General features: G+C 37.8%; 1 protein-coding gene across 7 annotated transcripts; it reads right to left on the reverse strand.

Annotated features, from left to right (window-relative positions):
* Positions 1 to 297: 297 nt before the first annotated feature.
* Positions 298 to 19,945, reverse strand: ANGEL2 (angel homolog 2). 7 transcript variants are annotated; one of them, XM_032393098.1, is made up of 9 exons: positions 19,737 to 19,945; positions 17,198 to 17,523; positions 12,405 to 12,661; positions 11,414 to 11,483; positions 9,456 to 9,877; positions 8,412 to 8,538; positions 7,936 to 7,993; positions 5,399 to 5,562; positions 298 to 3,375 (listed from the first exon to the last, which is right to left on the reverse strand). In XM_032393098.1, exons 2-9 carry the CDS (start codon positions 17,514 to 17,516, stop codon positions 3,224 to 3,226), a joined length of 1,569 nt encoding a protein of 522 aa, XP_032248989.1. In that variant the 5' UTR covers positions 17,517 to 17,523; positions 19,737 to 19,945; the 3' UTR covers positions 298 to 3,223. The 7 variants fall into 7 exon arrangements, with proteins under 7 accessions (XP_032248989.1, XP_032248990.1, XP_032248987.1 ...); XM_032393099.1 differs by lacking the exon at positions 17,198 to 17,523 and adding an exon at positions 15,317 to 15,566 and having other exon boundaries at positions 19,696 to 19,945; XM_032393096.1 differs by having other exon boundaries at positions 19,696 to 19,945.
* Positions 19,946 to 20,690: the final 745 nt, after the last annotated feature.

Here is a 20,690-nt window from a genome sequence, read left to right on the forward strand (position 1 = left end):
AAGGCAAAAACAAAACAAAACCATGACATGATTTACCCCCCTCCCCAAAATTGATTTTAAAACTGGCTATTATTCAAAAGATAAAAAATAAAACTATGAGATGATTTGAGTCTAGTTTTTAAAGTTATAAATGCAAGAGAAATTTTATGCTTAAGCCATTATGGGGATATATGCAAAGTTTAAATGGATGACAGAAATCTTGATTTTAGACTCCATGTTGTGCTGTTTTGAGTATACTTTATTTCAGAAAGTGATATTTAGTATTTTCTATACACTTTGAAATCATGAGCATTTCACTTTTTCTAAGTCAATTATTTCATAAGGATTTTATTAATAGATATTGGTAAATAGAACTTTGGAAATCTTAATTCTGTATTCTTACTATACCCAAGGCTTTTGTAAGCTATAGTTTTATGTACAACCTTGTACAGTTTTTTTGACACACAATTCAGAATCTTGTTTATTCTCTTGGACTTTGTTCTGGCCAATACATTTTTTTTAAATCTTTAAGGAAAACTGTGATTGTTTTAGTGGGTATTTTTCTAAGTAAAGGAAAACTTGTATAATGGTATTTTAGAGAATGCCAGATAAGTGCATGTTTCAAGTTAATGTTTTTCTCATCACTTGTATGTTTATACACAGCATGGGACTTTAATAAAACCATCCTGGAAACTAAAGGATTGTTTTTCTTCCAAAAACGTAAGATGGTGTGATTTATTTTTTTCTTGTCCTTTTACTACATACTTGTCCCAGTAAACTCATTTATCACTCCCTCATCCTTGTCTTCTTCCACAATTTTCAGACTCTATATTCAACACTATTCTGTTTTGCCACATCTGAATTCACTTACATTTTAGCATCACCCTAAGTAATACAGGCTTTAGGGTAATGGAATAGTTTAGAAAGGGGAACAGCCCAGCGTACACACTTAGCACACCCACCACAAAATCTCCAGGCCCAGATGCACTAGAGTAATAATTTATTAGGTGATTCACAAAGTGCAAATAACTTGAATTCTCTGTTTCCCCAACGCCTTGAACTCTCTGGATCTCTAACTTGGTTTTTTAGGAAAGCAAAGGGTTAAAAGCAGACAGTTGCTAAATTCCAAAAAAAAGGGACAAGATTTCAAACATGCATCTTGATATCAAAAGGTACAGTAAAACCAACATTTCTTACTCCACAGTATCTCTTTCCATTTTAAAACTTGGCCAGTACAGCACTTCAGATTGGGGGTGATTTGGCTTCAGCAATTAACCAGATTTAAATGCTTTTGGCAGGTAAATACAAGAGAGTTACCAATTCTTCTAACCAAAAAAAAGTAAAGACAAGTGGACAGTTAATTTTAGTGGAGCTTTAAAAACCTGTGAGAAGGTTACATTGACCCCCTGGCCTCCAGTTCACAAAATACTATTACATTCTAAAGGCTAAAGTGGAAAACATTTTTATGGATTAACTCCACAAAGTGAAGCACATGAAAAGGGCCTAAAATCAATATATTGATCAGGACATAAAAAATTAAATTTTCACAGAGGTTTTCAGAGATGTTAGTTTAGCAACAATGACCTATACACAAAGTTATCTGTTAATAAACTCACATAAACACAAAGCAGTAATTAATGAATTTTCATTTTTCTTTCCCCAATATTAAAAAGGATTAATTATACTATTATTTCATGATGACAATATCTGCTAATTAGAACATACAATATTCTGCAGACTGTTACTAGAAAATGTGGAAAATCTTAGAACTACAGTTAATACTGTAAGTAAAAACCCAAAAAAGTGAGAAATTAAACATTTAAAAATACTTGCTTATGATTTTTAGTAGGTAAATCCTTATAACCCACATGCCTTGTTCAGGTAGTCATTTGATTTCTTTTCTTAAAAAATAACTGTAGTAAATATACTTTAGTACAAAAACCTTTAGAGTCCAGGACCCAGAGTAACTACTGCTTTCTAATTTAAGATGAGGCATTCTATGAAGAACACCCGTTGTAAAAACTTTTATAATTCAGTATAATATAAAATTACTACTTAGTAAAAATGCGCATAATTCTTTGATCCTAATGTCTAAAAAAGAGGACATGTTCACTTTTTCTGTTTTAAAATGTTTGATCCAAACATTCACAGAGCTCCAACTGTGGGACTCACTAGACCTGCTCTTAAACCACTTTACAAAAAAATGTCAGCACCACCTCACACTGCTGCCTCATTATAAAAGAAAACAAAGTAACATCTTAGAAACAAAACCACTAAGATGGTTAAAATTACTACTTAAGAGTATTAGGTCTCCAAGTTGGTATCTCCCTACTAGTTCTGCGGGCTTCCTAAATATCTGAGGCAAAACCAAAAGAATCTTATAGCTGCCACTTTGTTCTAAAGACAAGTTTCCTCATAAAATAAATTTCCACAGAATTGGTTCAGAAAAATAAAGACTCTCCCCCAACCCAGGGATCTCTTCTTGAAACTGAAGAGAAAAAAGAAAAAAACAAAAAGTGCTAGGGAAACAAAGGCAATCTAACCCAGTCTCTGCCTCTCTCAGGCATGCTGGAATGGTCTGTCTGTCACAGGATGGAAAGAGGGCGTGTATACAGCACCTCACCTACTAGTAATGGTGACCCACATCTCCCAACAAAATGCAGACATAGTACACGGCTCAGGAGAGTAATAAGATGGATTAAGCAATTTGTACAATTTTAGAAAGCATTATCAAGCCTCCTCAAAACCAAGCTAAAATGGTTGGCTGGACACTTGTGAGTGATTTCCGAGATGAACTAATTAGGACTCAACAAACAGATGGTCCTCACAATGAAATCAGGCCTTCTGTGAGGGAAATGAGTTGTGGTTTGCAAGAACTCAAAGATACTTTGGATCCACCGTAAAGCTTGCCAAAAACATCAACTGAAATGCTTTACTAACTAAAGAGGATGCACTGTATTTAAAAATCACTGTCAATTTTACTGGGATTTAGAATAAAAAATATTTACAACTCTTTTACAATAAGGAGCGTTTGGATCGCACTTGTCAGGAAAATATTTTTTCAGTATTACAAAGAAAATTGTTGTAAACTTGTTTCTTCTCACATCTGTTTCAAGCATTTAACATAACCTCTTCAGAAACTCCATGGCGCAAAAATAAACATGCAAACTCTCAAGAAATATTTTACATTTTTTGAAAAAGAATGTAAATTGGAAAGAAAAGTATATATGTAATCCAAGAAGAGTCACAGCTCAAGTCTGAACTTAGCCAATAAAGGTAGATGATCTGAAGAATTATTTTCATTTGGAAGTCCGTTAACAGTCCACAAATCCTGTTCCGTAAGGAGTGATAGTCTGGCCAAAAGTTTCAAGCCACCAACCAGAGCAACTTCAGCTCCTACGTTAAGGAAACACATGTTTAGTGAAACTGTGTCAACTGGTCATTGTAAATTAGTCCTACAAGTCCTTTTTTAAACGATGATACAGAACTTCAGAACTTCCTGGAGTCTAATGGGAAACAGCTAGAATATGATTAAATTTCATATTGAGTTATAACCTAATTATAGTTCTCAGACACATAGCAGTTTTAGATGTTTGGTTTTATTTCTGGTTCAAATTTTTTTTTGTTTTGAGTTCTGCAAATAATCTTTAGAAGAAAATACTGTCTGTAATACATAAGTATGTTAAAGTAATTGAGGGGCGCCTGGGTGGCTCAGTCAGTTAAGCATCTGACTTTGGCTCAGGTCGTGATCTCAGGGCTGAGACTGAAACCCCCACTAGGGCTCCACTCTTAGCAGGGAGCCTGCTTGTCCTTCTTCCTCTCCCTCTGCCTCTCCCCTGACTTGTGCATGCTCTCTCTCTCAAATAAAATCTTTAAAAAATAATAAAAATAAAAAAATAAAAAATAAAGTAATTTGAGGGGTGCCTGGGCGGTCCAGTCGGTTGAGCATCCGACTCTTGGTTTTGGCTCAGGTGGTGATCTTGGGATTGTGGGGTCAGCCCCACGATGAGCTCCAAGCTCAGTGCAGACTCTGCTTGGGACTCTCTCTCTCTGCCACTCCCCCTCCCTCCATGCTCACACACATGCTCTCTTGCTCTCTCTAAAATAAATAAATCTAAAAAAAAGTAATTTGAGATTGACAACTACATTAAGAAATTCATCAACTATTCCATAGTTGTATAAACCAGACAGACCCAGCCACAGCTGAGTAGGAAGTTTATAAGGTGACTGGAGAATAAATTAGTATACTTTGGTCCCAGAGTCAGTGCCTACAAAAGAGTAAGAGGACCTGCTGTTAATGGCAACATTTGAGATGCCGGTTCATGGCACACTCCCGCCACCTAGTGAACATTTACAGCATGACAACTACCAGACCCTGACTACAGATTCAAAGCAGCAAGCATTATTTCATAGACTTGATCTAGTTGGGGAGGGCTAAGCTTAAGCCATCCCGAGTGTTAGTAATAAGGTTATCCTCAGTAGGAAGGAAAACACAAACAGAAGAAAAAAGGACAAAAGGAAAGTAGTGCACACACACAAAAAGAAAGAAAAAGAAAAGGAAAACCAGAAAAGACAAAACAACTGTCCATATTTTGGACTTGTGAAGTTTTCTGAAAGATATTTTTTGCCTTCCAGTCATTTTAAACTGCATTTTCTTCTCCACGTTAAATATTTTGGTTAATATTTAAAACCTTACTTTTACTGAATCATATAAGGAAAAGTGTTTTATCACCTCCGCTCTTTGAAACCACATATTCATATAATGGATTTCTCTTTCCAGAAAGATCTAATATTCCAGAGTCAACATGACAAAACTGTCTATTGTTGGCAATATAAGCTAGGTCCTCCGATGAAGGCAGCATGCCTTAGTAAAATTTAAGTACAAAACTATCTGATGTTGCTGTCCCTCCCCCCGCCCCGCCAAAAAACCCAGTAAATTTATGGCAAGTAAAACCAAAGGGCAATATGAGAGACCCATAACTCAGAAGCTGACTGGAACTGGAAGGGGGAGCTAGGGATAGAATTCTTAGGCAATAATTTGCTTTGAAGTGTTTCACTGCCTCCATGTTTTGCAGGTGATTAACTGATTTACTCAAATACATTACCAATTTCAAAATATTTTTAACTTTTAATTTAAAACTTCACCTAGATATTTAGCTAACTTTTCTTGACCTCCAGCGCCAAGGTTGGAATTACTATCTTCTTTTTTTTTTTAATTTTTTATTGTTATGTTAATCCCCATACATTACATCATTAGTTTTAGATATAGTGTTCCATGATTCATTGTTTGTGCATAACACCCAGTGCTCCATGCAGAACGTGCCCTCCTCAGTACCCATCACCAGGCTAACCCATCCTCCCACCCCCCTTGGAATTACTATCTTCTTAAGCACAGTGTAAGATTACATGCATTCTTTACCTGGCTGCCTGGCAACATCTTCCTTTTCAGCAGAATAGAAAATATAATCCACAGTTATGGCACTTCGGGAATGACAGGTGGTCACTTCTGGAATTCCAGTGTCAGGAAAATAATGTGAATAAACAGACGACAAGCTGAAATGGTGCTGTAAATTTGAAGATAATCTAAATTGAAAAGAAAAATTGCTTAGCATCAAGTTTTTCTTGATTTTTAGAATCCTTCCTGTTTAAAGCACTTTCTCATTTAATTTCCAGACAAAGCCAGACATACAGACAAGCTTTATTTAAACAGACCACATCACAATTTGGCCTTCATTTATTCATGTGGTGATATCCAAAACCCATTAACAAGGCTTTGATATGTGGGGTAAAAGCTCAATTATTAACATATTAATGTGATTTATTATTAATTATAACATATTTGAGAGTCTGCACTTCCTAATAAATATGCATTCTAAAACAATTTATAAGTTATTTGTTGTGTTTTTAAGAAAGAAAAAGTGGCCTTTATGAATGTTATGTAGAACCCACCAGACTTTTGATGTCAGAGGGACTATATTTTTCTATGATTTTTCTTGCTATGACATATCAGATAATTTTGTACTGCATCTTAAAACAGCTTCTATAATGGTTTATATTATCTCATGTTACAAATACATGTGATTATGTAATAAAGAGTTTAAAAATCACTTCCAATAAACACATCTTAAGGTTTAAAAATCTTTTATATTGTGAAAAAAAAATTTTAAAAACTTTAAAATTCAACATTTAACAAATACCTACTAAGTTTCAGGCACTACCTTAGGTGCTTAAAATACACATATAAAGACACTTTTTAAAGAGCTCAATGTCAAAGAACAAAGGTTATTCTTTCAAAATGCCCTTGCTTTCCAGTTTTAGCAATGTTTTATGTCTGAGAACTTATATTTACAATACTATTAAATGTAAAATAGGTTTCCTGCAAACCGTTCTCTTACTATCAATTTTTTGGTTTATAGATAAAAGCTCTGCATATAAGCACACTACATTTATATATAGATACTTAAAAGTATCTTTTCTTATACCTCATTCTGTTATAAAAAGATTTTAGAATTACTCAAAACCAAATATTTGGGGGCGCCTGGGTGGCTCAGTCATTAAGCGTCTGCCTTCGGCTCAGGTCATGGTCCCAGGGTCCTGGCATCGAGCCCTGCATCGGGCTCCCTGCTCAGCGGGAAGCCTGCTTCTCCCTCTCCCACTCCCCCTGCTTGTGTTTCCTCTCTCACTGTGTCTCTCTCTCTCTCTGTCAAATAAATAAATAAAATCTTTAAAAAACAAAAAACAAAAAACAAATATTTGTTAGATTTATCTTCTTATTAATCTTACTCAGGGAGGGCGCCTGGGTGGCTCAGTTAAGCATCTGCCTTTGGCTCAGGTCATGATCCCAGGGTCCTGGGATCGAGTCCCGCATCAGGCTCCCTGCTCAGCGGGAAGTCCACTTCTCCCTCTCCCTTTGCCCCTCCCCCCTGCTCATGCTCTCTCATGCACGTGCTCTCTGTCTCTCAAATAAATAAATAAAATCTTTAAAAAAATCTTAGGGAAGTTTTTACTATATTTGAAAGGTTTAATCATGAATTTTTACATATTCTTTTTTAAAAATTCAAAAAATGTTGCTCCTTATCTTACCAGCTTCTTATATATGAGCTAATATTTTCTCAATACAAAGTATACAAAATAAAATAAGACAGAGAAGAAAGCAGATAAAATGAATGAGAGGATTCTAATTTGGTCCCTAAATGCAAATGTTAAAACAAAAATTAAAACCAATAGAAGAGTCACAATATAAAATAAAAACATTTTAAGAATCTCCCAAAGAGACAGGATTTAAATCTCCATCCTGCTGTATTCACATACATCTGTTTCTCAACCATAGCCCTAAATATTCATGCTTCTTTAATAATAAGGAATCCAGGCATCTTCACCCCTCCACCTTTGGTAACTTTTCCCTGCAGTTCAAGAGATATAAATATTTATGTAAACTATATAATTTAAATATAAATATTTATACTGACATATTCTTTTTCGATCAATTCTCCTACAGATTATTTTGAGATCTAGTAAGTCAAAGGAGGCTAAGCATCCTCTTGAAATCTGAAAGGTATTTTCCTGTAATCTTGACCTTTGTTTAAATATGTAATAGCAACATATTTCAGAGTACTAGCTGGTCCAGGTCCATGGACAGGCTGTTTGCTTTAAATAACACTGCTTAAGCCCTTACTATGAATCAAACATCAAACTTTCCATGCTTTGTTTCATGTAATCCTCCCAACTACCCAAAGTATAGATAAAGAAACTGAATCTCAGAGATGTTAAGTTTCTTGTTCAGAATCACACAGCTAAAATGTAGCACAGTTAGGAACTCAGGTCTATTTTGACTTCAGCATTCTTCACCAGCATGGAAAAACATCCTTTTCATTTTTTATCCAAGTGATTTTTGAGAAATGATTTTTTTACCCAAGTAAAGTCCGTAAATGTCTACTGTTACTTTCCAGAACTCACTTTTCAGCTGTCACTAAGACCTCTGTTTTGTCCAGCTCTGTCTGTGTCAGATCACTGTCTATAAGAACAAAGAGAAACATATTAAACTATCAATACATGGTTCTGCTCTAGTTTGCCATAGAATAGTCCTCCTAGTCTAGGAATGATATTCAAGACATGTCTAGTTTAGACAGATGCCTAGTTAAATGTTCCATCAGGGAATCTTTATGTTTTGATGGTCTCCGTAATTAGCAAAACTGAAATGCAAACATTTCCAAAGCAACATGCAAATAATTCATGCAGACAATTTTGGAAGGTCAACTTAAGAATGGTAAATTTAGACTTCATTAAGAAAAGGAATAAGCAAGTAAGTATTATGTTTTTATATATGAATATTCATCCCTGAGATGTTATCCCTTGAAAAATTTAGTCTGATGTCTTCTTCAAAGGGAACACTATTATCAAGGAGGCTGCCAAAATGTACTGCAAACACTTACCTGTCTTTTCTACTTTTGGTAACTGCTGTACCTCATACACACAGTTCTGTGAGATACCTAGGTTTGGGGGCCAAATTGGAATAGATAAAATTCTTTGTCCCCGTGAAGACTGTTCCTGGCCAGATACCTAAACAAAATTTCAACAGGTATCTTAAGTGAATAGATTTTAAATAGTTTATGTATTGAAAAATTTATGTCTTAAATAAGAGGAAATCCAAGAATGGTAAATATTACCTTTATTCATCATAGTAAGTGATTATTTGTGATTATGAACTCTTGTTCAAATACAATTCAGAAAGCAGTTACTGTTTACATAAAAATGGCAATATTTTCCTTTCCTGCACATGTCTTTCTAATTGGGACATCTATATGATCTATAACTTTGGATTAATACTGCCCCTCCTTTTTTGCTACCTGCAATTACATTAATATAAAATCTTATGTACTTGATCTAACTATTATATAAAATACTAAGGGAGATCAACTCTTACAAAATTTTAAAACTATCACTCAAACCTCAGTGGTGGAGAGTTGTATTTTGGTTAAAACCCTGGAGATCAAATGATCTGAAGCAAGCAACAAAAAGCACAATGAAGATAAACATGGGAGAAACATGAGATATAGTCAGCTAAGAAAATATTTACCATCATGAAAAGGAAAATGTGCATATTAAAGAAATATTAAATTACTGTTTTGCCAACTATATTGCCCACATGCAGCACTCAAAATTCTATTACACTCCCTTATGAACAGTTCCTCATTTACGAAGTCTATCAATGCTTTTTCTTCTTCTCCCCCATTTTGGATTTTTTGCTACCTGCCAATTCCTCCAAGCAGAATGCTGCCATGAATAGATGGAAAAGATGAAATTCAACCAAGTGAGCATCATTACTTATTAGTAGCTGGGGAACATCATCACAGCTTGGTAAAGCAAGGGTACTGGGTCATCCAAGGTTTTCAAACAGCCATGTGATGACTATCCTCACACTACAATGAACAGAGAGACTAAATCCGCCTCCTAATAATGATGAAGCAAGCACTTACCTTGCCGATGGCAAGTCCTTCGTAATTCAACTTTCCTTCTTTTATAAAACTATAAAGCGGAGAACCAGGAACAGAATTAAAGTCACCACACATAATGATAGGGCAGAAGCTGCCATCTTTCTGATGGGCAACACTGGAAATCTCTGCCAGAAGCATGGCCAATTGGGTCAGCTTAATATCGCCTCGCCTTGGGTTATATAACAGATGTGTGTTAGCTACACAGACCACAGGACAGGCAGCCCTCGGAACTCTGGGCTGCAAGAGTAACACCAATCCAACATTGTCTCTGTCCAACAGAGGAACATCACGGCGGTAGAATTCCACTGGGTTCACTGATAAGAGTGAAAACTTGGAATGTTTGAAGCAAATGGCACAGCCATCAGGTTTCCTTCCTGTCCGCATCTTGTATTCACAGTGATAACCTATGAGGAAGAAAAAAAATTTAACACAGGGACTGCCATATAAACATATATGGCAAAACACAGCTCTCCTAATATCTCTGTACAACATTTATCAAAGTGTATTCTCCCAAGCATTAATGTAGGATGCTAAGTTTGAGATTGGGTCTAGGTCCTAGGAATGGGTCTCTTTACTGGTAGACTTCAGTCCTAAATATGCTAATGTGCATGATCATGCTCTCATTTCCATCCCAGAAGTTGTGACAAAGACAGTAAGGCCTTATGATAATCTACACCCCCCCTCCAGCCCCCCGACAGCCCATCTCTGACCTTTCTGCTTCTAACTCTTCCCTGCTTGCTCCACTCCACACACACCTCACCACCTGCCTTCAGGCACTTCTATCTCAGGGCACTTGCTTTGCTACTTCTGTTGCCTGAAAGGCTCTAGGTATGGCTTGTTCCTCCACCTCCGTCAAGTCTCTGCTCAAATGTTACCTTCTCTGATTGTTTAAAATTGAAATCTGACCCATTCTACTTTCCTGCTTTTCTCCAAAATTACCATTACCTAATGTGCTATTTAAGTATTTATTTGGTTTACCGTCAGCCTTTCTCCACCAGAATATAGGCTCCACAAGGACAGTGACTTATCTATTTGGGTCACTGCTAGATCACCACAGCCTACAATAGTGCATAGGATATAGTAGGCATTCAAAAAATATTTGCTGAGGAATGAATGCAAAGTAGGCAGCATTTCTTAAATAGATGAACTGTTTCTCGAAGTGTTCATTCATCAAGCAGGTTTTTAGCTTCTACCCATTTGTTACTGGTAGACACTGTTATAATGATGAACCAGACAGGATGGTCCCTGATATAGAACTCAGAAACTTTGGGGTCTAGTGGTGGGTAGAGCAACTCCTGGAAAGGAATCTATTAAGAGATTCTTACACACTTTTCTGTTTGAATTAAAATTATATTATCAAGGGGCGCCTGGGTGGTGCAGTCGGTTGAGCATCTGACTCTTGGTTTTGGCTCATGTCGTGATCTCAGAATTGTGGGATCGAGCCCCACAGCAGGCTCAGCGTGCAGCCTGCTTAAGAGTCTCTCTCCTTCTGCCCCTCCCCTCCAAAAGAAATAAATCTTAAACAAAATAATAAAAAATAAAATTATATATCAACCCAAAAGTTCCCACTTAAAATACCTCAATCTTTTCCTGACCTTTTGAAATGGGTATTAAAGTTTTTCAAAATTAAGATTTTTTTTTTTTTTAAGATTTTATTTATTTGACAGAGAGAGACACAGTGAGAGAGGAACACAAGCAGGGGGAGTGGGAGAGGGAGAAGCAGGCTTCCTGCGGAGCAGGGAGCCTGATGCGGGGCTCGATCCCAGGACCCTGGGATCATGACCTGAGCGGAAGGCAGACGCTCAAAGACGGAGCCACCCAGGTGCCCCAAGATTTTTTTTTGCCCAGATACACCACACACATCTTTGTTAGCATGTTACACTTTAACAACACACAAATCTTTCAAAGTAAATCCAGCTAAAATAAAAGTTACATTGTACCCAAAGATTCCAAACTTGGCCTGATCTCTGCTCCATAATGATCTTCTTGAACTTCTTGCAAACAAAGTACCTTGGAAGGAAAAAAATGGCTTGAATTAAAACAGAGAGCAAATATGAAGTTTCTGGTGCTTTCATCTTTAAAAACAGGCGTCTAATATTCTAAAAATCTAATGAAAGTTGAAATAAAAAGACACAATCCTTTTTCTTAAAACTATCTAATATTTCTAGATTTGATCAGTCCCCAAAAACCTGACCTTTAATTACATGAAGCTCTCTCTCTTACTATCCAAAACTGGTATTTCCCAAAAGAAGTATTTTAAATTTACATGTTGGGATATTTTTCCTGAATTACAATGTTCATTAGTACTAAATCCTACTAGTCCTTTCTTAAGGTGATTTCTTTGAATGTATCTAGATTTTTATAGGAATGACTTACATTTCAAATCAACGGAAATATTTACTGAATATTTAATACATTGCCAGTCCCTGTCTCAAGACTGACTGGTAAGCAGAACTTTTGGATCTTTTTTGAAAATTTAATGATTATTTATACCAATAATGATTATTTATACCAACTTTTTGGATCTTTTTTGAAAATTTAATGATTAGCAAATGACTTTTTGGAAGTCATGATACATTGTTAAAAAGTGTTCCATCACTATATTTAAAACCATCTTCCCTTCTTACCCCACAAACAAAAGGGATAAAACCATTTAGTTCACAAATGAGCTTTTCTTGGGCGCCTGGGTGGCTCAGTTGGTTAAGCAACTGCCTTCGGCTCAGGTCATGATCCCGGAGTCCCGGGATGGAGTCCCGCATTGGGCTCCCCGCTCAGTGGGGCGTCTGCTTCTCCCTCTGACCCTCCTCCCTCTCATGCTCTCTGTCTCTCATTCTCTCTCTCTCAAATAAATAAATAAAATCTTTAAAAAAACAAAAAAAAAACAAATGAGCTTTTCTTATGTGAAGAATTTTGATGATATTCTGCACTTACATCTGCATCAAAGTGTTTAATTTCTTTCAGAATATTGGGAAACCTAAAACTCCAGTGTAAAACTGGCCGCCGGCAGTGTCTATAAAGATGTGAATTGTCTTCCAATAAATCTTGTGAAAGTATATTATAGGACATCACTGAAAAGTCAAACTTGTTATCACTGTCTTCACATTTGGGGTCAACATTTTTGTCTCCTAGGATCTTTGTCTTGTCTTTATTATGGTTACATATATATTCCCAATGTCGTTGTATTGTGCCTGTTAAAATATATTGAACAAAATATAAAGAATTAATGAAAAACAGACTAAATATTTTCCTGCATGTAAGCTTTTTCTTGCCTTTTAAAAATTCCCACAGGTAATGAACAGAATGTTTTCCCCTAGGAAATGGCAACATAGCACTAAGTAACAGAAGTTGTCATCAAATTGATTATGAAGGCAGTAAAATAATGACTGACCAACAGGTATAAAACAAGTTTAAAAGGATCTAGCAAGTCATTATGGAGACTGAGAGCGTGTTAATAAAGCTAGATCTATATAGTTTCTCACTTACTTAAGGTTAAGAAGTGGTTCTGCCAGACACGCTCAGCAACTTTATAACCATGATAACATACAGTTGACCATTGAACAATGCAGGGGGTAGAGGGGAGGGTTAAGGGCATTGTGCAATTGAAAATCCGCATAAAACTTTTGACTCCTTCAAAACTTAACTACTAATAGCCTACTGTTGACTGGAAGCCTTACCAATAACTTAAATAGTAGATTAACACATAACTTGTATGTTATATATATTTTATACGGTATTCTTACAATAAAGTAGCTGAAGAAAAGAAAATATTAAGAAAATCATAAAGAAAATACATTTACAGTACTGTACCGTACTTATCAAAAAAGTACACGTTTAAGTGGACCCACGCAGTTCGACTGCTGTTCAAGGGTCAACTATATCTGTATGTCACAGTTGGCTTTTCAATAAGATGATTTCACACCGTAGTTTATTTCCTATTAGTAAGATAAGATTATCAAATGATTAAGTTCTAGAAATAACTCATCTCAGAATTCTGGTTTAGACATGAATGAAGGGTGTATGATGGCAATAAATGGAAGCAGTATTTAGTGGAACAATGCAGACAAAATGAACAAAGAAATCTTTTTAATGCACACCAAAGCAAAAGTTAAAGATAACATAGTTGTAGAATGCTAGTAAATGACAAGGGCTGATTGAAGAACCCAGCATGCAGCAACCAGGAATGTGTGATGGTTTACACTCTGCAAAGACACGTGTACCCTGACAGTGATGAAAAGAGAATCAAAAAGCATGAGATTTTGCAACTACAGGCAGTCCTCGACTTAGAAATGACCTACAACACACACACACAAATATACACACATACGCCCCTTTGATCTTGTCTCCCTCACCCCACCATGAAGGAGAATACGCTTACTGCCATGGAAGCCATGAAGAAAAATGAGGAACTTTTAGAGATTCTATGAGCTCAATAGAAGGGGAAAACAAGAAATGGGAAGAACTTGGGAAAACAGATTTGGAGATCGATTTTCAAGTATGGTTAAATTTACAGGAAAAACCTCAGCCTTAGAATATCTCCCTTTTCCTGCATGAAGGTTTTCACTATACTGGATTACAATGCCTAAGATTCTACCAATTAAAGATTAAATTGAGGAAAAATAATTCTATACATACAGGAAAAAAGGACCAAAAGGAAATATACCAGTATTTTTAAGAGCAGTTATCTGAGTGGAAGGATTGTAGGTGATTTTTCTAAATCTTCCACAATGATGATATATTCATAATCAGAGTATCAAAATACTCCATGAGAACGCCAATAAAGTGAAATTTAAAAATACCCTCTGGTAAACAAGTTTAATAAGATTGTTTTCCTCAAAATCTAAATGCTGATAGCAGCTTCCCGGAGGGAGTAGACATTTTGACCAGAGGGTAGAAGAGAAAGATCATTTTTATGAATAGTGAGGTCTGGGTGGAACGGGGTATTGGAGACTTACGATACCATGAAGGTACTAAGAGCCTGAGGAGAAGGGTAAAGAAAAAAAGGTGGACGGAAAGAAAACCAAACAAAACAAAAGCCTTCCAGGATTACAGAACTTAGCCTGGAGCTTGTCCTATACCCAGGAGAGGGACGGAACTATCCCCTCCTGTATCCTGCACCGAATATGGAGAATCCTACCTGTAAAGGCCCAGAACTACAGCTAATTGCACTGACTCTGCAGGACTACTCTGAGATTTGTAAGTTTCCATGGGGAAAACAGAAACAATGGCTGACAACTGATTCTCAAGAACTAATTACCTAGAACACAATTCATTCATAAACTGGGGACTGTCTATGATGGTTTTAGCCACAAATCATAGTCTTCGTATGTATACAAGATGCAAAGGACTCTAGTCATGCAAACAAAATGCAGGCTACCATCACAAAGCACTATCCTGGTGTCACCACCACAGTAAAATATGAAAGATGAAGGTCCAGAAAAGTTGTTCGTATTTTCTTGTAAAATATGTATATGTAAGGGCACATAAATCATTGAGGCTGTATTGTCGGGACAAGCGTGTGTAAGCCAACTCTTTGCAATTCCATTTTTGAAATAACTGAAACCATAAGATTACCTAATGAATAGAGTGGCTTTCAAACTTCTAGACTTTGTATAACTCTCGCATTACTTTTCATGTCATGACCATCAACTCCTGGTATACTGGAGCTGGGGTGATGGGGTAAATACATATTTTCTCCTGACCACATTTGCTTTTAATAAACATACAGAAATGTGTTTGAATGCTAGGGTTCCATGGAAGACAATTTGAAGACGCCTGACAGAGATGACAGTCTTTGGCCTTCATATACTTCACAACATAAATTCACACTACAAAAGCTTATATACCTTCCATGTCAGGAGGAACAAGGTGATCACAGCAGAGAAGACAGATGAATCAAAGAAAGTAAGCAATAGGCCTGATCAGGTTTTTAGGGTGCCTAATTAAAAAGTCATAATTGTGTCACACAAATCCTTCAAATGCCACTTTAAAGTGACAGGCAAATTAGAAGGCTGTTCTCTTGATGGAAAAGTATTAGTGAATTATCGGAAGTCACAAATATGGCTTAACGAAGAGCATTTTCCTTATTCACAACACCTAGGAAGAACGGACATATAAAGAGTCAGATCGCAATCAAAGTTTATCAGTATGTAAATGTAATCCCCCATCCGTTAAAGGGAAAACCACCACGATTTTCTGAGTACCTACTATGAAGCCGACAGTGTATTAGGCACTTTGACATGTCTCATTTCATCCTCAACAGGCGTTCAAAGTGGGCATTATTTCACACTAGGAAACCAAGGAGCAGAGAGGTTCCATAACCTGTCCAAGTTCACACAATTAATGGTGGAGCAGAATGAGAGCAAGGAGTGGTTCCTGAGCCCATGCTTGTCAGTACGCCACAGCTCCACCTGAGAGCACACCAGATTTACAAAAGGCTAAACCAGAGAGCAGTGTGCTGACCTGATGAACAATGAATACGGGAAGGAAAAGCAATCTCATGTCTTCATACAGCCCTAGATTTATAGGTTATGGACTGACTGTTCGTAGGAACCTAATTTTAATGCCTCTAACACCTTTCATTCGTTCAAACAAATATTTGTTGATGAACACATGCTGTGGTCAAGTATTATAAAAATAGATTTTCACTTTCAGTGCTTAAAATTTCTACTCAAACGTGTAGCAGAATTTTCACTTAAAAGATCACGAACTAATCTTCGAGCTAACCTAGCTCTGACTTCCAAGTGAGACTCACTTTGCGTGTTTTCCTTTGACAAACTTATGTGAGCTCCCTACACATTAACACCTACACGGTCTATTTCCAAATACCTTCAGAGGAATTATCTTCACTGAAAACCACAGCTCGTAAGAAAGACAACTCGAAATTCTACTTAGATCATTCATATATACTTGAGGGAGAAGCAGGGCTGGCAGCACAAAGGAAGTCTCGTGAATTGTTTGGAGTAAAAAGAATGACAAAACTAGAAATGATCAACATATTTAGAAAAAAATTATTTCTCCAAGTTGAATAAGATGTCGTCCCCTTCTTAAAAGACAAAACTTCCCACAGTCTCTCAAGATTATATCAACAGAACCCACTATGAGAAATATACTGAATAAGCTAAACTCTTATTCTGTAAGAAAATATCTTTCATTTATGATTGCATCTATTTAAGAATATCCTTTTGTCTTACATAAAAAAGTTAGCATTAAACTGGCTGGCTCAGTTGGTAGAGCATGTAACTCTTGATCTTGGGATTGTCTGAGTCCCACATTGGGTGTGGAGATTACTTAAAAATAAAATCTTCAAAATAAATAAATAAAAACATGAAATTTAATTTTTTAAATAGATATGTGAACTCCCAAGAACATATACCAATTTCTAGGAAGTCTAGGGACCTCTGTTTTAAAAACAATGGATTTGATAATTATTCTTAAATTAAATTTAATGTTTTAATTTAGTCCTACATTCTTTCCCAACCTTATTCTCTCTCTCTATAGTTTCTTCTATATTTACTGCCAGGAATACACAATAAAAAATAAAAATAGATATAAATAAAGACTTAAGTTAAAAAAAATCACTTCCTTTTTCCTAACGGAAAACTACTAGCTGAAAATAAATACTAAACCCCTCCAAAATCTGGAGGAGGTTTTAAGGATTATTAGATAGTAAAGTTTCAATAACTCTACGGCTTCTATTTCTGCACCAAGATAAACGTCACCTTTACCTTGGTGTTTTCTTCGTTTTGATGAAGGCTCATCTCCCTCAGAGTTCATGATGTAACTAGAGAGATGAATCAAAGAGGTCTGGCTCAGGTTGTCAGGTCTCCAGTTCCAGTACTGAAACGGAGTTCTAGACTCAAACAAACAAGGTGGTCTCCAATTTAGTGAAAAATGCCTACTACTGAAGTATGGGTAAGGAGCACGAGAATAATGTCCAGGCCACCTCATACAACTAGAAATATGTCTGTTCCAGCAACACCTTTGCAGATTCTCCCACGGTGTCGTCCAATCTCTGCCCAGACTCTTCTGGTGATGGGGTAACATGGGGTATCTAAAAGAAATAAATACACTCCTTGAGGCACCACTATTTGTTCACGCTATAGCACCCAAAATCCAAATCTGTTTCCTCAAGGGACGATAATGTCTAATATTTAAAATCTGACTTCTAAATCATGAAGGATGGGTGGGAGGGGAACAGCCATGATTTAATTATTAGTAGCAACAGTCTCAAAACTCTCCCTAAACACCTATGAATGGTATTCGAAATACTTAACATAGAATATCAGCCTCCCAAAATACCACACACACTTCAAAAAGTCCTCAGTTCACCTGAGAGATTAACCAACCATCAAACTGGTTTTCAGAGTAGCTTTCTAATATCTAATAAACTCTATGAAAAAAAAAAAAAACCACAGCAAATGTAATACTTGATTCAATATGGAACACTTAAGCTGAATACAATTAAAGCAAATCTCTCCTCCAACTTGGGTTTAGAGTAGAAACATGTTTCTGAGCAGTTTTTTACACCAAGATTACATTTTCCAAACATTTGTATAGCTAAGAAAACAAAAACCTATCACAATTTCACAAAACTACCTCTCTGGCTAATCAGTAGATGGATAATTTATTTTTCCATCCTTTTTTATTTTTTTAAGGCATGCTTCTCCTTGAGGGTAATGAAATGGGATAGCGATTACTTATTAATAATTCACCAATACTTCAAACCCAACAGCACCAATGTACTGATCATCCAAAATATCTCCAAAGTAGTGTTACCATTAACTTGAATAAATATGTTGCTCTCCGGCTCTCTTAAGAAACAATGCAACTTAAGCACCATCTTCTCACCATACTATTCTGGCCAGATTTTGGATTCAGAGGACTTCTATCCTTTCCCAGAATTCATTAAAAGTACACTTCCAAGATAGTGTTAATATTGTCCACTTCTACCACCGAAGAAATTTTGCTTAAACTGTATTTACTGTTACTTGACTTTTATATATTCATTTTAAAGGCATTTAAATTTGTTATGATATATTTTTGTTGTTTATGCATTCTCAAATCGTTCTCTAAATTCAACTTAATTGTAAATCTTTAAAAGCATGACATGGGCAGATTATTCTGCTTTGTGACAACTCTGAAAGCCACAGAGATTTAGGTGCTTGCTCCATATCTTTTCTATCCTAATAGGCTACCGTATTGAAATATAAAACTTGTGCTACAAAACTTATTCTCTATATTTGTAGTTACTTATATAGACGTCTTTTTCTCAAGATGATGAGCTCCTTCAAGGCCAGAGCTTTCTTATTCATTTTCACCCGGTCTCTCCCCCGCCAAGTGCCTAGCACAGTGCCTGGCATACAGCTGGTACTCAGGAAAACACTGTTGAACTGAATTGTCATCAAGCCCCGGACTATAGATTAAAACCAGATCCCCGTAACTTATATAATAATTAATACAGTGTTGTGTTTCCCAGGTGCGGTACACCAGTCCATTTCACATGATACACAATGAAACTTTTTGATTTTTCACATCTAAGTATTTATTAGAAAAAACCCATAATGAGTACGTCAAACCCAAGATTTCGTGGATACTGCTTAGGGCGACGCTAATATAATTAGGCAGCATTACTGAAGTGCCTTTCTAAAAAAAAAGAGACAATTTCAAGAAAAAATGTAGTACACACAAGTGTGGAACGAGAATTTGGTAATAAACCGTAAAGTCTGGTATATAAATGACTGAAGTGGGAGAGACACTGACACCACAAACAAACCCCTGGGCGTGCGTGCGACGCGCGCGCCTCCCTCGGGATCAGGCCGCCCCGGGACCTACGGCGGACCGGCCGCCTCCCCGCCGACGCTCAGCTCCCTGCGGGTGCTAAGGCCTGGGAGGAGGCCGGCGATCGGGGGGCTCGGGCTGGCTCCGGGGCAGGGCAGGGGAAGTGGGCCGGGGCTCCAAGGCCCAACCAGGTCGGGAAGGCACGAGCCCTGCCGGCGACCGATCGCCCCGGGCCCGGCCCGGGGCCCGGCCCGGACCCCGTCCGCTGAGCGCCCCGCCGGCTGCGCGCCGGGTTTACCTATCCCTTGGGGTCTCCGGAGGCTCGTCCCCGCGGCACCGCCGCCCGGACCCTCTTCCTCCTCCTTTCTCCCCCAGCCCGCCCCGCCCCGGGTTAACCCGGGCCGCCCGCCCCCGCTCCTCCCTCCTGCCACCCAGCCCTACTGACCGGCCTCTCCCCACCACACAGCGGCCGTAGCCCCTCCTCACACAGCGCCACGCTTCCATCTTCCCCCCTGCGGGCGTCCAATTCCCAGGCCCGGGGCTCAACTTCAACCTCTACACCCGATCTGGCGGCCGAAGGCACCCGGGGCTCCCCATCACTAGACGTCGGGACTCCGGGCCCGCCTGCAAGGCATGCTGGGAGGCTCAGGCTCGCCGGCCGCCAAGTCCCCATCTTGCGCCGCGAAAGTCTCGGAATTGCTTCAACACCGAATTGCGTTCAAGTAGCATGCGCAGAGTGTGGGGAAGCCTGCGCAGCCATTTCGGAATAGGGCAAACAACCGACCTCTGTCTTAAAGAAACAAGAACCGAACCAAGGGCTGAACAGCTTTGTAAAGGCTTACGGGAGGGTACGGGGTGGTTGCGTGAGAGCTAAGAAGAAAAAAATATATGTTTTAGCGTATTTTTATTATATCCTTGGGAGATTCAAAAGGCGGATGCCCGAGGTGGGGAAATACCCTTGTCTCTGTTCCCATAGAACTGTGATACCAGGGATTTTTGCAGTTAATTTTGTGGGAACACAGCCGCAGGGGTCACTTTTAAGTGTATGTGTGTGTCCTGTGTGTCTTCTCAAATTTAGTGTAGGACTCTAGATTATTAGAAAGCATTATTTAAGCGGAGACCCTTCCGAGAGGGACAGAGACAGAGAGAAACTGAGGAAGACGGAAGAATAAACTGGGGAGGTGGGGAAAGGGTACTGGAAGGCAGAATCACTGCTTTTGTAGGCTCTTTGGGAGAGCAGCGTAGTAATTTATCGGGAAGGCTTTTTTGGTTCTCATATCTTAATGAGGAAATCAGATGCATTTGAAAAGCATTTTCCCTCAGTATAAATATAGTTGATTGCTATCATTTGTGGTAGTTATGTTCTCTAAAGTTACTGCCAACTGAATTAGCAAAGACTGAACCATTGTCTCTAGTGGAAATATAGGGGTTCCCGTGAGC

This window comes from Phoca vitulina, unplaced genomic scaffold (genome assembly GCF_004348235.1).
Source record: "Phoca vitulina isolate PV1807 unplaced genomic scaffold, GSC_HSeal_1.0 scaffold71, whole genome shotgun sequence".
NCBI classification, from domain to species: domain Eukaryota; kingdom Metazoa; phylum Chordata; class Mammalia; order Carnivora; family Phocidae; genus Phoca; species Phoca vitulina.

Excerpts from the sequence above, each read along its gene's own strand:
- ANGEL2 (XM_032393096.1), bottom strand. The coding sequence starts at position 19,754 with ATGGAAGCGTGGCGCTGTGTGAGGAGGGGCTACGGCCGCTGTGTGGTG. Across the intron at positions 11,484-12,404 it reads TTAAACACTTTGATGCAGAT|GTACTTTGTTTGCAAGAAGT; the intron begins GTAAGTGCAGAA and ends TTTCCTTCCAAG. Across the intron at positions 5,563-7,935 it reads GTCTTAGTGACAGCTGAAAA|ATTATCTTCAAATTTACAGC; the intron begins GTGAGTTCTGGA and ends TTTTCAATTTAG.